General features: G+C 36.2%; 1 protein-coding gene across 2 annotated transcripts in view; it reads right to left on the reverse strand.

The window, feature by feature from the left end:
- The window catches only part of ROCK1 (Rho associated coiled-coil containing protein kinase 1), an 85,412-nt gene that overhangs the window by 30,310 nt on the left and 39,865 nt on the right, over window positions 1-15,237 (reverse strand). For both annotated transcript variants that reach the window (XM_041399226.1, XM_041399227.1), the window contains exons 6-16: window positions 12,584-12,668; window positions 10,685-10,829; window positions 10,180-10,318; window positions 9,665-9,756; window positions 9,324-9,483; window positions 6,826-6,892; window positions 3,305-3,393; window positions 1,702-1,750; window positions 980-1,115; window positions 512-603; window positions 150-396 (exon numbers count right to left, since the gene is read on the reverse strand). In XM_041399226.1, the coding sequence (XP_041255160.1) occupies window positions 150-396; window positions 512-603; window positions 980-1,115; window positions 1,702-1,750; window positions 3,305-3,393; window positions 6,826-6,892; window positions 9,324-9,483; window positions 9,665-9,756; window positions 10,180-10,318; window positions 10,685-10,829; window positions 12,584-12,668 (1,301 nt within the window). The remainder of the gene's footprint in view (window positions 1-149; window positions 397-511; window positions 604-979; window positions 1,116-1,701; window positions 1,751-3,304; window positions 3,394-6,825; window positions 6,893-9,323; window positions 9,484-9,664; window positions 9,757-10,179; window positions 10,319-10,684; window positions 10,830-12,583; window positions 12,669-15,237) is intronic.

Here is a 15,237-nt window from a genome sequence, read left to right on the forward strand (position 1 = left end):
AACACGATCAGGAAGCCAGACCCAATCTTCAGAAATTGTTCAGTCACACTTTGTTTGCAGGTTGGCTTTCCTCCCGTTACCAAACTCTACTTCACTTAAGTAGGGTTATCACAACTTTTTTTGGTGAAGTATAAATTCAGAATAATTACCCTGTAGTTCTCCAATCATTTCAGATCCATGACTTCTGTCCCTTCGTTCTGACTCCAAAGCTGCTTGTAGTTGGTAATAATCTTTCTCCACCTGCAGTTTTGTGCTTTCCAGAACTCTGCACCTTTCCTGCAGTTCTCTATTCAGTGATTCTACCTGACTTAATGACTTGCTCATTTCTGTGTTACCCTTTCTCAGTCTTGCAGCTGTGTCAGATTCTGTCCTTAGCAAATCATTTGCTTCTTCTAGCTGTAAAAATAAACCAGACAAAGATTCTCAAATATAAAGATTATGGAGCCAGTTTTGCTACATTTAAATGCTCAAATCTAAGAAATAATGAAGACAAGGAGCACAAACAACATACTTGTTTTTGTAACTGTGTTATCTTCTCATTTGAAATTTGTGAATGCTGGCTGATTTTTTTCAAGTCTTCCATCTGATCTTTTAGTGTGGACACTAAAGAGAAATTGCACCATTAATACAGCATACTATAAAAACCTTAGGGTTTTATTCTTGCTTTTTTACACAAACATGCTCCAAAATATTGTTTTGTATTGATAAGTCCTTTGTTGACTTTTTGCTTCTTATATATGTCAAATTTTGTGCTTGCAGAGCAACAACACAACACAGTGCTACAGGGCACAGAATTTGAAAATAAGAACAAAAAAATTGTGTTCAAATAAAAATTACCTCAAAATTTGTGTTCATTATTTGAAAAGATCCCTTTTCAAACCTTAAAGTTGCACAGCACTTAAGATACTATGACACTAAATTATTCCCCAAAACATATCATATACATCCCCAGTGTCAATGTTTGGATAATATTGCATACCTTCATTTTCCACATTACGTCTTTTTTCATTCTCTTGTTCAAATTTTCTTTGGTACTCATTTATCTTATGTTGTAATACCATCTTTTCCTTTTCAATCTGCGACACTGTTGTTTCCAAGTTCTTCCTTTGGTTTCCCTAAAATTCAAAGTATTGGTATTTTATACTTACATTTTAAGGAATAATCGCTAAACCAGTTGCATGATCTCTGCAACTAATTAAACATGAAAAGTGATGCATTGTTTCAAATGAATGAATTTCTGGCTTCCTTGGAAAGGTTTTCAGAAAAGACAGCTTTTTTAACTTCTACATGACAAATTTATACAATTACTAGAAAAATTGTTGTTAGTACAATTATATCTAAAGTAACTACTAAAATGATTACCAAGAAACAAGAGAAGGACTCAATAGAAAATCACCTGCATTTTTGTAGTTATTGACTTCGATAAACTCAGAAAACTTGCAACAAGCAAGACTAAGTAAAATATTTACCAGAGTAAACAGAAATCAGCATGACTAACAGAAAGAAAAGTTTTTGTAAATGGCTACAAATAAAAATGCAAACTCCCAATGTTATGTATTGAAACATGATCATTAGGTCTCAAACTTGAACACCGAACCATTTTTTTTTAGTCACAGAAAAAATGTCTTAGAATTATGAAAGTACTATTCCTAACTCCACTCTTTACCCAGTTAAGGCATCTTCAGGGGGGAAAAATATTACCTCTTCATCCAGTTCTTTCATTATCTTGTCTAGCTTTATGTTTGAAGATCTAAAAATAAAACAAGATCATTTAACAGATACATTATACATTCTGTTTTTCTAGTGAAATGATTTGTGGCCATTATTAAAGTGAATGTTAATATTTTGACTAATGTTATTTTGTAATGAACATTTAAAGCTGAGGAAGACAATAAATCACAGCAAATAATTTGTAAAATATATCACTAAGTATTTATCAGCTTTGTTACAGATTAAATATGTGCAACTTTAGGTGCCATATTTTATCCCTTAATCTGCAAAAAACAGTGTATGTACACAACAGGTCATCCTTAAGATTAGAATACCCTGGTAAGCTTCTAAAACTTCCTCTAGTTATGACCTCCAAATATCTAAAATAGCTCATTAATTCCATGGGAGGCAGCTCCCTACTACAGATAAAGGTGTATGAATAATATTATTTGAAAGTGTCTCTGTTGAAGCAACGTATTAGAAGACTGAACTACAGAGAAAGTGTGGCAAAACACACAGCAAAACATAATTTAACTGGCAATAGCATTGACACATCCATTGCATTTCTGTAGGCAGCCATCCCTCTTTGAAGAGGCAACAAAGAGGACTCAGACAAGTTTGCCTGGCAGGTACAAAAAGAGGCAGTTACAACAGTGAGGGATATCTCCTAACTACTAACTCTGCAGTGAATGGCATGACACGCCAGAAGACACAGTTGTGCTCTGACAACTTTAGCAGTACTGCAGGAAGACAGCTACTAAATATTCCTCAAGAATGTATGTACTGCTTGTGGAAAGCAATCAGAACGTGCCAACAGTGAGCTTGTGTTTAAGTAAGCAACAGCCTAAATTCCAACCAGACCATTTCAGTTACCAGTTTACACCTGAGGAGCTTGTAGAACTACACACTATGGTTCTAATTCACAAGTCTAAATTCTTCCTGCATCATATATCTAGTGTTGCCTCCTGGGATTATTTAATTCTTCAGGAAAAGACTTCAAAAGGAGAAGCTAACTGAAGAGGAATTTAGTTTTCATGACTCTAAGTAAAAATGTCTGATTATCAGAAAGAGAGAATCTCAACTGTTTGTTCATGTGACTGCAAGAAAAATGCCAATTCTCACACAGCTGCTACTTCAGCATGGCAGAAACAGAATTTCAGAATGCAAATTGTTGTTCTTATATGTCAGCCATAGGAAAAAAAAAAAGTTGTTTTCCAACAAGTACCCTGTATTTAGAAAACACCAATTAATTTTAATAATCCAATATATGCCATATGTACAGAATTCCACATTGTCAAAAAAATCAGCATGGTGAGCATGTACCTCAGTCCAACAAAGCATGTGAATACAGAGACATCAGGTAAACTAAAACACTTAAGTGTTCAAAAAGAACATGTGTTACATGGTTGTCAATGAAAAAAAAAATTCTTTATACAATACTCAAGAAAATTTTAGAGTTGCTTAAATCTGTGCCTGGAACTCCCTTGGAGAACTACAACACCATTCTTAGTGTTATCCTGGTAATCCCTAAAGCAGTACCACACAACTGAAGTGTTAGATAAATTATGTAAACAATTGAAGTTCAAAGTCTCACCTGCACTTTTGCTCCATTTCATCTTTCAACTGCATTTCATTATGTAGCTGTTCTTCTAACTCATAGATCATCTTCTGCATATTTTCCAGCTTTAAATATACATTTGTACAAGAACATTAATTAAATTTGAAATTTTAAAAAAACCTATTTCATAACATTTAGTTCTGCTTACATTGTATCACAGCTTACTTTTTTCTACCAAAATAAGACATTTTACCTTATTAAAATGTGATGCATGTCCCATCCTCTCTACCCCCCCACCTCCAATTTAATTACAAAAATTAAGACGGTTTTTTTCATTTGTATGCACATGAAATTTCAGATATCTTCAAAATTCACAGGGCTAAGCTAAATCAAATCCTCCTTGTTTTACATATCTTCAGTACCTGGCTAAAGATATTACTGCAAAAACGTAAGAAAGCACTTCAGTAAGTCTCAAAATATCTTCTAGCATGAACTACCACGTGTAGTTTGCAATGTATCCTCAAGCTCCCAACAAGTTCAGGAAGCAGAACCAGGCCAGTCAGTTACTGGCAACAGGGAGAAAGTGCTCTCACCACCTCATTAGTCAGAGGTCATTTTTACAGCTAGAACTGTACCAAGCTTTGAAAGATACTAACAGATTTCAGATTTTAATATGGCACATGAGTGCATAGCATGTACTGTTTACCAACAGAATAAACTCAGAAATTAATTCCTTTCATGTAGTCTCAAAATATCTACCACCTTCTACTGAATATCCAGGCACAATAATCCCATTCAAACACCAAAATCCTCATTTAACATGATGGTGAAGAAGCTCATCAAGTCAGCCTCATATTGATTCATTATAAACCTTTCCACTGATACTGTAAAAAGTTCAGCCTATTCAATTTTTATACATTTTCCTCAATGCTCTTGGAACTGCATGGAGGAGCACTAGATTCCTAATCTGGATTCTCTTCAAAGCAACATATTCAAGTGGTTCTGATTCTTTGCTTTCTTGTTTCCTGTTTTAACTCCAAAATCTAAAAAAACTTCAAAAAATTAGACATTTCAGCACTTAACAGAGCAGCTCTGGAAAACAAATTACTGGTGTGACATAGAACATAATACTGTGTGGATCAGACAATGCTTGCAGTTAAAAACAAGGGACAGCTTCTAAATCTAGACTTTGAGGACAAAGGAAGGACCAGTACACAATGCATTTATCTCTTTGGTCAAACCACTGAGAAATAAAGCAAGAAGCAAGACTACTTAAAGGCTCTCACTGTAATAAGAAAGGACAACAGCAAATGCCCCAAAACAAAAGATAACAAAGGTTGAATGTGATTGCTCTTCCATTTCCTTTTACTCGTGTTATAGCCCTTCCAGACAGGGTGCACAGAGGAACTAAATGGGATAGATGAGAAACAGGTCTAAAAAGACATCTGGCAACTGAGGCCTTTCTGTACTGACTCCGACTGGCTTGGACTGCTATCGCATCCTCTTGCGTCTCTCCGTCTCTGCATGTTCTCACATCAGGCTGTACCCCAGGGACCCATCTGAGCTTGCTGAGCAGTCTAATTATATCAGTAGAGACAACAGGCTTCCGGACAAAGTTTTGCACAATCTGCTATCAATAGACTAAAGAATACCTCAAGAAAATCCTGAGTTACAATTAACTCAGTAGAAAAGCACGCCTTTAAGTTTTAGTTTGCTCTTGGTTTTCATTTTGAGTAGGAAGCAGGGAGGAAAGGAAAGAAGAAAAGCCTGTCTGCAGCAGAGAGGTAAAGAAAAATCTCTTTGGAACTGTAATACTTTTTTTTTTCTTTTTTCTTACTCACTACAGCAGAGGGAGTCTGGTTCTGTACCTTGAGCAATGAAGAAAACCTAAGATCTGGTACAAAATAATCCATTAATCTCCTTTTTCTTAAAATCTAAACTGTTTACAGGTGGTTATGGCAGCACTAAACCAAAGTAAGCAACCAGTTCTTCAAAGAGGTTTGACAATCAATAAAAAGGCATTGAATTCTCTTTTTGCACAACATCATGGCCTAATTCTGTTAAGTTTTACACACTCGCAAAACAATTTCTTGGAAATTTGTGGCACTCATGTCTTTCCCCAAAGCCATTCAAAACACAGACTTCAAAATGCAGAGAGACCAGGTAGCATCTTGTGTTGTATTTCCAGAACTAATTAATTTGCTAACCATGTGCCAACATTACCATTTTCACTGCACATGTAATGAAAGAAAAACAGCTGAGAAAGAACTGTGGGGGATAACACCTTGTAATAAATACTTAAGATTTATTTATACCTTCCTGTATCACTTGAATTCTTCCAGACCTTCACCTCCCAAAATTACAAGACATTGTGATGTCTGACAATGAATATGTCTGACAATACAGACAGGACTATTAAGGATTCTTCAACTACACACTGAGTAGTATTCCAATGAGTATGCCAAGTCCATTCAGTAACTCTGTTCAAAGTCAGCCAAAAGCCAACACACAGTTTCAAGTACTTTCAAATATTGGAAAGTCTAGCTTTGTTTTTAAATTTTACTGTATCAACAGTCAAACACGTATAAGGAAAAGAAAGTATATCAAACACATCAATATACATTAAAAAATCAAGACATTTCAACTATTAAATTCAGTTGCCCAGTAAAGGACATAACCAGTTCCCCTGCCCTGTAGAAATTTTCTCTGGGTAGTGCCATGTGTCATTAAACCTTTTCATTGCTAATTTAAGAGAAAAGGGAACACAGATCAGTATATTTTCTACTCTCAACAAAAAAACAGAACTAAAAACTAACATAGTAAATCACAGTCAAAGCCAAGATTTATTTTAAAGCTAATTATCAATTTTTGACCATGTTTTCTTCTGGAAAGAATGTAATTCATAAAATATCAAACCATTTTCAGAGAACAGTTTGATTTATATCGGAACTTACATAGAATCCAAGCACTCAACCAACTCTCAAACACCTTAGCATATCTTCCTGGAAACCTGACTGCCGAGATGTTTGGGAATAAGTAACTGAAAAAATTCCTGAGCATTTCTTGCTAGGTGAACTGCTCTAGGAAATACAGATCATCAGTGTCCCAACTCCTAATAGCTTGTGGGGAAGGCCTGTGAAGGAGCAGAATGCTCAAGCTTGGTGCATTGTCTCCCACATTTCACTGAGTTCACTGAAGTCCAGACTCCATGCTTGCCACAAAGTGACCCAGGATCAATAAGGCACTCTAGAAACACTGCACAAGTACTTTGATATTTCTAAAGATAAAAACTATGAATCCTTTTCCACAAAAAGTTCTTGCTATTTTACTCAATTCAGGAAAACCAATGTTATATTAAGAAGTGAAATTCTGATTTTCCATTAACTTTATTAGGGAGGCCATACTAAAGAGCTAAAAATCATGCATTGATTTCATTGATCACAAATACTAAGATAATTTGAGACATTTTTAACTCAAACAGTTTATGGCATATATGCAGTATATATTTATATATGCAGCAGACTCCTTATTAGGATACAATAAAGATGAAGACATACCACACTTTTGTCCACATTGGAGCCCGTTCTGTTGTCATTGGAATTTTCTGCAGGGCCACCTAAATACCTGCAAAAACATTTTTAAAGTTATATTTGACGAGTTGTTTAAAGGTAAGATTATTAAAAAAAGATTAAGATAATACAGACATCCTAAAATATATATTGCTCCAAAATGTGGATAATCAAATAGCAACATAATCTGATTTAAGCACATTTAATTGAAAAATTCAATTTATTGAAAGGTTAAAGTACAAAGCTGCAATAGAAGGCCTCCAGAAAAAAAGGATTTCTGCCAAATACAATACAACCACTTTTCTTTTTTTTAATAACCATTAAAAAAATCTTTGCTTTCCTTAGTTACAACACTCTCATTGGCTTCCATCCCATAAATATTTACTCAGGCACTTATGCAGCAAGTAGCAGTAATGAAGCAAAGTCTGCAGAGATTGTGTAACTTTCAACAAAGTTACTAAGAGTTCTACACACAAAAAGTTTTCCCTGAAGCCAGTGTTCTTATTTTATGTAAATGTTTTCTAAAAATACCATAAATTTCTAGTTGCGATGATTCTGGAGAGTTAGGTAAATAAATACAAATTACTGTTTTCAAATTCTTTTGGTACTTGATGTGATATTCTTGGCCTGATAACTGATCTAAAGAGACATAAAGCATCTACTAAGTGCATCAGATTATGTGAGAAATAACACTCCAACACATGAACTGAGAAAGATGGAGACATGTTTTTTGTTTCACGTGGATATTTCCAGATATAAAAAAACCTCTCCAAAAGATCAAGGAGAGTAAAATCAAAGGCATCTCCAAACCATGGTCAAATTAAACATCAATCCAGCTTTCAGACAATCAAATGGCAAAGTGGAAATGAGACAGTCTCCTATGGAATCAAGCTTGCTGTTTGGAGTACAAGAAGCCACCATATTTTACACACCAGGGTTGTTGAGCAGTTAAGACTGTGATACTTAGACAGGCACAGCACCAGCTCCAACAAATCTAGAAGAGAACTCACAAGCCAGATAGGGCTACAGTGCATTCTCAACTGGTATTCCAAAATCTGTGTTAACATGTCCAGATACAGACTTATTTTTCTTTTAAAGCTTGAACTATTTTCAGTACAAAAAGAAAACAAAAGTTAGGATTGCAGGTTTAGCAAGCATGAATAGTCATTTCAGATTTTTCAAGACAATCACACCAGCAGAATATTACAGGACAAAATTCAGTTCTAGGTCAGCATCATAGTTCTAGTAAGCCTACAAAGTTATGACAGTAGCAGAGAGCAGCAGAGCTCCTCAATGACAGCAAGAACACAGCACTTAGCTCTCTTGAATTTCTGATACTGTCCCCCAAAAAGGAAGACAGGGAAGGAAAAAATTATGTTATTAACATGCTCCTAAATATATCCCAAAGTATTCCTGCTAGGCAAAAATTAAAACTTTTCAAAGTTACAGACTGAAGTGAGAACAACAGGTGAAACTTCTGAACTGCTGAACTCACCCAAAGCATATGGAAAGCCTGCAAGTTCTTCTACACCTTTCCATGGCAAAAAGTAACAACAAATCCAACTCTTTGCAGAGATGGAAAGAATTTCACCACAGGCTTGGAAAAATGTTTCCTCTTCTACGCAAGGACGAAAACCAGATTTATTTCCTTTAAGATTTTCCTACCCAGAAATGCTATTAAAACTAACAGTCTCTATCTGACAGTTCTACTAGAAGTTTTAGCCCATTTTAAGCCTGACTGACACCACAATTAAAAGCAGCTTTCCAAGTATTAAAAAGTCATTGAGATTATTGAATGTACATGTAGCTATCCATAGAGCCTGCAATAATAATGACTGTTGAAAGCATGAATTAATACAGCTTTAACTGATGCATTTAGGAGTCTTTTAAGCAATAGTGAAAGCCGTAAAGCATCACTCTGTCAGTGGATGTGTACTTAAAAAAAAAAGAAAAATTATGAAGCAGAAAGCAGGCAAGTAGGAAATATTTCTAGTAAGCCAAGGTTTAATTTACCACACACTAAAACACTGATGGAAAGTATGGAAACATCACATTCAGCTCAGGGACAGTAATATGCAGTAAAACAAATGGACGTTCCAACCCTGATTCATGACTCTACACACAATTCAGTGCTCTGCAGGCAGCTCTGCCTGGTAGTGGCAACAGTGGATTTTCTTGCTTAGCTTCTGCAGCATCACTTCCTTTTATGGGACCCTATAGACCCCATAACCCCATAGCCACATTATAGAATTATATATTATTATTCTTGATGCAGAATAGGACACTCAACAACACAATGTGATATTTTAAGGTAATGATGTCCACCAGTACTGGTTATCATAGTTAAAGTATTAAAAGAGTGTAATTTTTAGTATTCTGAATGACTAGTAAGTATCTGAATAGATTTAACGCTAGATATTGGTTGGTAAGAGTCAGAAACAGTGCTAACAAAGAATACTGCATTAATTTGCTTTCTGCACACATACCGACGGTTGCTGTAGTACGTAAATCCTACAAAAGGAAGCTGGTTGCCCACAAATGCTTTTGGTATGGGAAATGTTTCTTCCTCTCCTTTGTCTTCTTCCAGATCATCAAAATTACTAGTGTCAATGTCACTACTTAAGTCAGGCACAACTGGTGCTACAGCTAGAAAAAATGCAAAATAGTATGATGATAATCAGTATATCACTCAAGTCACTAAGAAAATCTTGCTTGGTACAGAGTAAATAAAACTTTAAACTCCTTTAAACAATGTACACCAGTCCTTTTGCTAACATGATACATAGGTAAGCCAGACCACCATTTCTGAGAAAAACACTATACTTACTGTCTCTGAGTGTTTCCCAAGCCCACTGATCATTTTTGAAGAAAAGGTGCCGTTTAATTTCTTCTACACCGTTTCGCCCTAGCCTCACTTCCCTGTTAAAGAGTGTTTTGATTAAACATGTGAGATTCTATAACTTATCCTGAAGGAAAGACTCATTTTAAAGCATAATCTAACAACAGAGACAATAGAGTATCTCTCAAGCTATGGTAAAATGTACACATAACACAAATATTTTCATAAGAAGATCTCTATATGAGCAGAGCAGCTACATTTCAGAACACAGCCTGGTTTTAACTTTTGTCTATAAGAAGCTCTGCTACTTCTGTTTCCACCATCATGGACAGCTCAGGCAATTGCCAAGTTGTTACACCACACTCATGCCCAGGCACTAAGAATTTCACTTCTCCTGAGCAGTTTAAAAATGCACACAAAACAAATACTTTTTTTTTTCCAACGTGACAAGAAATACTCTTAATGAAGGCTTATTTTTATTATGAATAAAATATAAACCTTACCTATCAGTTAAAAAGGCACAAATGAGGTTTTTTGCCTCTTTAGAAATGTCACTGTCATCAGGGAAAGTAAGGGAGTTCTTATGGTTCATAATCTTACTGTATGTTCCAACCAAAGAATCTGCATAAAAAGGTGTATCACCTGGAAAAGCAGAACCACAAACAAGAAAAAGCAGATCAAAATTACTGTAGACTTGATTTGCAGTATCTGAATTACATATACAACAATGTGTGCAACCAAGTGAACAAGAGACAAAATGTTTGAGAACTCTGCCAGAATTTTTCTAAAATACATTCTGTAAATGCCAGCATCTATGCAACCAAGTGAACAAGAGACAAGGACAAATGTTTGAGAACTCTGCCAGAATTTTTCTAAAATACATTCTGTAAATGCCAGGATCTGTAAACCACAGCTCATGCCAGAAGAGCAATAATGTTAAAAACAAGAGTGATTTCGACATGGGAGTCTAGTTGTAGTGCAGTCAATTCTGATGATCCTACTACTCACCTACAAGCATCTCATACAAGAAGACTCCAACTGACCACCAGTCACATTCCCGCCCATAGTAACCATCCCCTCCCTGGGACTTCAGTACTTCAGGAGAGATGTAGTCTGGTGTTCCCACAGCTGTGTCACATCGTACCATTCCTTCCTACAAAAGAGAGGAAAACAGCCAGGCCCAAATATAAGATCCAAAATTGCCAGTAAGTTCCGTGAGCTTATGCAGCCTAAGCAACATCAACAGATCCACATAAAATTTTGTCAATGAACATTCTTTTTAAAATGGGATTTTTAAAATATTTTTGAAGTCTAAGCTGCTAAAGCCAGAACAAAGCACTGCATCTGTCAAACACAATGGAAGTTGCTTTAAAAACCTCAGTTAGTATCCAAGAAGTAATCAGAACTGCACCTAGGCCCCGCAGACACCACACAGCCACTCATGCCAGTATAAATGTGTCATTTGCTGACAGGATGTTCTGTAAACAGTGAAAGCTCCTCTGTTAGCATAAATGGGTCAACATCAGGGATTTTGATAACAGGAACAGCTGAACTGCAAGTTTTTGGCCTCTGACCCAAGATACTGAATGCTAGAAAGACTAAAGGTAGATAAGGTTTTGAAAATCTATGTAGAGAGACTTCAAAACAGGTAACAGATGAGAAGAGTGTTTGATGTTCCTCACACTCCCGAGAAAGTGCTCACAGAAATGAGATCAGTCACACTGGAGCTGTCATCCAGAATGCTGAAGGTGTAACCACATACCCCTTTCCAGTGCCACTCAGGCACTTCTGAAATAATCCTATGCCATTCCTAGAAATGGATCAGTGGAAAAACTTGCACAAAAATACATAACTAAGCAAATAAAATAAATACTAATTCAGTGCTGCATTTACAGCAAATCGTAAATTAAGCTCCTCTGCCGAGCCATTTTTCTTCTAGAGAATAACCTTTTGTTTTCAAAAGACTAGAGAACCAAAAGATAGGTTCAAGACAACTAGGATTTTTACACATAGCCTGAACTTGGTTTTCATTGGTGCCTTTTATGCAGCACCTAAGTACAGCAGTTTATTCAAATCTCCTGGAATATGATGAAAACATATTGTACATATTACACCAATTCTACTAAGTACCGTGTATTTCAGATTTCCACAATATGTTCTCCTCAAATATATGCGCAGGCTGACACAAAGCAGTCAGTTTTGTGTAGGGAACAACAGTGCTACACAATACTTGAATACATGTCGCAAAACATTTTTTTTTAATGACCTCAGAATACATTTTTAAAAAAATAAATAATTCTATGACATCTGCTTCCTTCAGCTTTGTCCTCATACTATGTCAGCAATGGCTAATAAGTAAAACTGGTATTCAGCAACTGGCATGTCAGTTTTGATTCTTTAATTTCTGGCACACTACGTAAAAATCATCTCATTTTTTTGCAGTAGCTTTTCATACCAAAAGACTTAAAGGAATAACCTTGAGCATCTAGAGACAATCAAAGGCTTGACTTCAGAAAATAAACTTCAGAAAAACTTGTCTCTAAAAACAGTACCTGAAGAACCATTTCTGCACTTTACATTATCACTGAATAAGATGTATGAATTATAGAATGGTTTGGGTTGATCAGAAAACAAACTTCAGAGAAACTTGTCTCTAAAAAACAGTACCTGAAGAACCATTTCTGCACTTTACATTATCACTGAATAAGATGTATGAATTATAGAATGGTTTGGGTTGGAAAGGACCTTAAAGATCATCTAGTTCTTTTCACCAGGCCATGAAGAACAATAAGAGAACAGAGTACACTCTTCTCATGTAGCTTAAAACTTTCCAGTATCTCTTCTTTTCACTTTTAAGTATGTTTTCCTTTCACAAACAGAAAAGCGAAATTACAAACATATGTTTACCTTGTTCATCTTCATACAAGTACCAAAATCTGCTAATTTTAAATGACCAGCTTTATCTAGCAGCATATTATCAGGCTTCACATCTCTGAAAGAAAAATACATATTTTAAAAAGTAAAAATTCAATTTAATAGATTTAACTTATAAAAACAATGGAAGTCAACTGCTTTTCAGATGCAACATTTTATGGAAAAACAACAACATTAAAGCACCACTATTGCCTCCACTTTTTTTGCTTCCTCTAAATACCATGACCCACAGAGACTGCTGAAAAACAACATTTTAAAAAATTAGAACACATGTGAGAGTACAGCCTTAAGTCACCAAATCTTAATCACTAATCTTGAACCTCAAGTTCCTACAAAACACTCACTGGTTATGTCAAACAGGCATTGAAAATATAGCTTATTTCCTGTACCACTTCTATTTCAATGAACAACTGGATGTCATTTTCAAAATTCTATTATTGTGAACAAATATTTTCCTGTGACTCAAAAGGAGTATTAACTTATATAACTCTCCAAGTACTTCCATTATAGAAGTTTTCATAAAGTAACTGGTAAAGTGCAGCATGTTGATGTCATTGAACATATGGAAGCAGAATAGCAGTAAGAAACAATTACTAAGACAGCATAACACAAATTTCAGGAGAAAGTATATTTCAGAGACCTCAAAGGAGAACTCTGGCCATAACTGTCAGATGAAATGTAGTGCAAATGCACCAGTACATTCACAGAATAATTCTGGTTGGAAGGGATTTCTGTAAGACTCTCAGTTAGCTGCCTGATCAAAGTATAGCTGCAAAGTCAGATTGAACTTCAAAGTTACATTAGGTTACTCAGGGTCAAATCCAGGCAACTTTCCTTTTTCTGAGGATGAAGAATCTATAACCTTTCTCTTGTACCATTTGACCTCCCTCATAGTGGGAAAAAAAAAAAACTCCTAATGAATAGCTAGATATTCCCCTGCTGCAAATGGTGTCACCCATTGCTTTTCATCTTCTTGTGCTGTTTGACCTCCCTCATAGTGGAAAAAAAAAAAAAACTCCTAATGAATAGCTAGATATTCCCCTGCTGCAAATGGTGTCACCCATTGCTTTTCATCTTTTCACCACACAACTTCAAGCCTGGTCCACCTTTTTTATAAAATCCTGCTGGGCAGGTGGTGACTAATGCTTTCTGTCCTGCCTGAACACTGTTCATGCTGTGAACAGAGAGAGTGCTGATCCTGGCATCAAACCTCTGGGGAACTGCTGGACAGCACAATCCACTCAAGGAGTATCTAGCCAGTTCTACCTGTTCAAACTATGCCTTTCTAACCCAACTACATCTACAACCTTGCTGAAGTCAAGACAAACATAATCTGCCTTGTCAGTGAAGCCATCATCTCAACAAAGAAGGTAATTGGTTTGGGAAGACATGTATTACTCTTCATAAATCCATGCAGGCTGCTCACAATCACCTTCCCATCCACATCCTTAGAAACTGTTTCCTGACAATTTAATCCAACTGCCCTTAGGCTGGTTAGCCTTCAGCTCCTCTCTCTCCTCCCAGCCCTTCTTGGGGCGAGACAGGTGTGCCATTTGTTTCCTTCCAGTCACCTGGAATCTCCTAATTCCCACACACCTTCCAAGCTGACAGAGAACAGTATCATGAGGCTACTTGGCAGCTCCCTCACCACCCATGGCATGTCCCACCGTGTGCCCTGGACATGTTCATATCCAGTTTGCACAACTGGGACTCAGCTTTATCTTCCTCTGCCAGAGCAATGCTTTTCTCTCCCAAGCTGCCACTGGACACAGGATCTGAGAGGCCTGAAAGCAGACCTTACCAATGAAGGCTGGGCAAAGGCAGCACCTCAGCCATTCCCATGTCCTTTGTCACTCAGTCTCTGACCTATTAAGCAGTAGGCCCATATTTTCTTAAGTTCTTTTCATTCACCAGAGTTGAACAGACTAACTACAGGGGGAAACAAAATTTTTAAAAAACCTCCTGGTGTCAAAATAATCTAAATTTTAATGAAAAAAACCTCTCTGTGCTGTTGGCATCTTCTAATGCCTGCTTTCTAAAGCTTGCAATACACACATACAAATGGTTCATTCAGCCAGATAATTTATCCATTAGATTCAGCATAGCTACGTAATTAATGATGCTCCAGATCCTACTCAAGCAATGGATTAGTAGTTTATTTTGCTTTGTGTTAGCCTTTTTTGCAAAAACTTATGTGTTAACACTGATCTTGTGACCAAATCACAAACTGAAAATGTATATACTATAGTGTATACTACACACTACTCAAATTCTTCCCATATTTTCTGTTGAAAAAATTATTCTTTGGCTCCCAGTTAATATAATTAAAAGCTAGAAACAGATACCAGTTCAAATATCAAAAAGAAAGCTTTGCAACCTATCCGAGAAAAGACTACATTTCACTTTAGGGCAAGTACATAATATGAAACTAATCCAAGTCCCTTTGCTCTGCATCTCAATTTTCCATCATGCCCCTCACAAGAAAACATATGGCTGGGAGATTTTCCTCACATTGTTCACAGATTCTTGTTTAATGGGTCACTGAGGCTTCAAATGCCTAGCAGAGAATTAATTTCTAACAGTGGATACTACTGTGATCAAATTCCCTAAACAGCTTTTTCTAATCA

Source organism: Onychostruthus taczanowskii, unplaced genomic scaffold (genome assembly GCF_017590055.1).
Source record: "Onychostruthus taczanowskii isolate IOZ18803 unplaced genomic scaffold, ASM1759005v1 scaffold16, whole genome shotgun sequence".
Lineage (NCBI taxonomy): Eukaryota > Metazoa > Chordata > Aves > Passeriformes > Passeridae > Onychostruthus > Onychostruthus taczanowskii.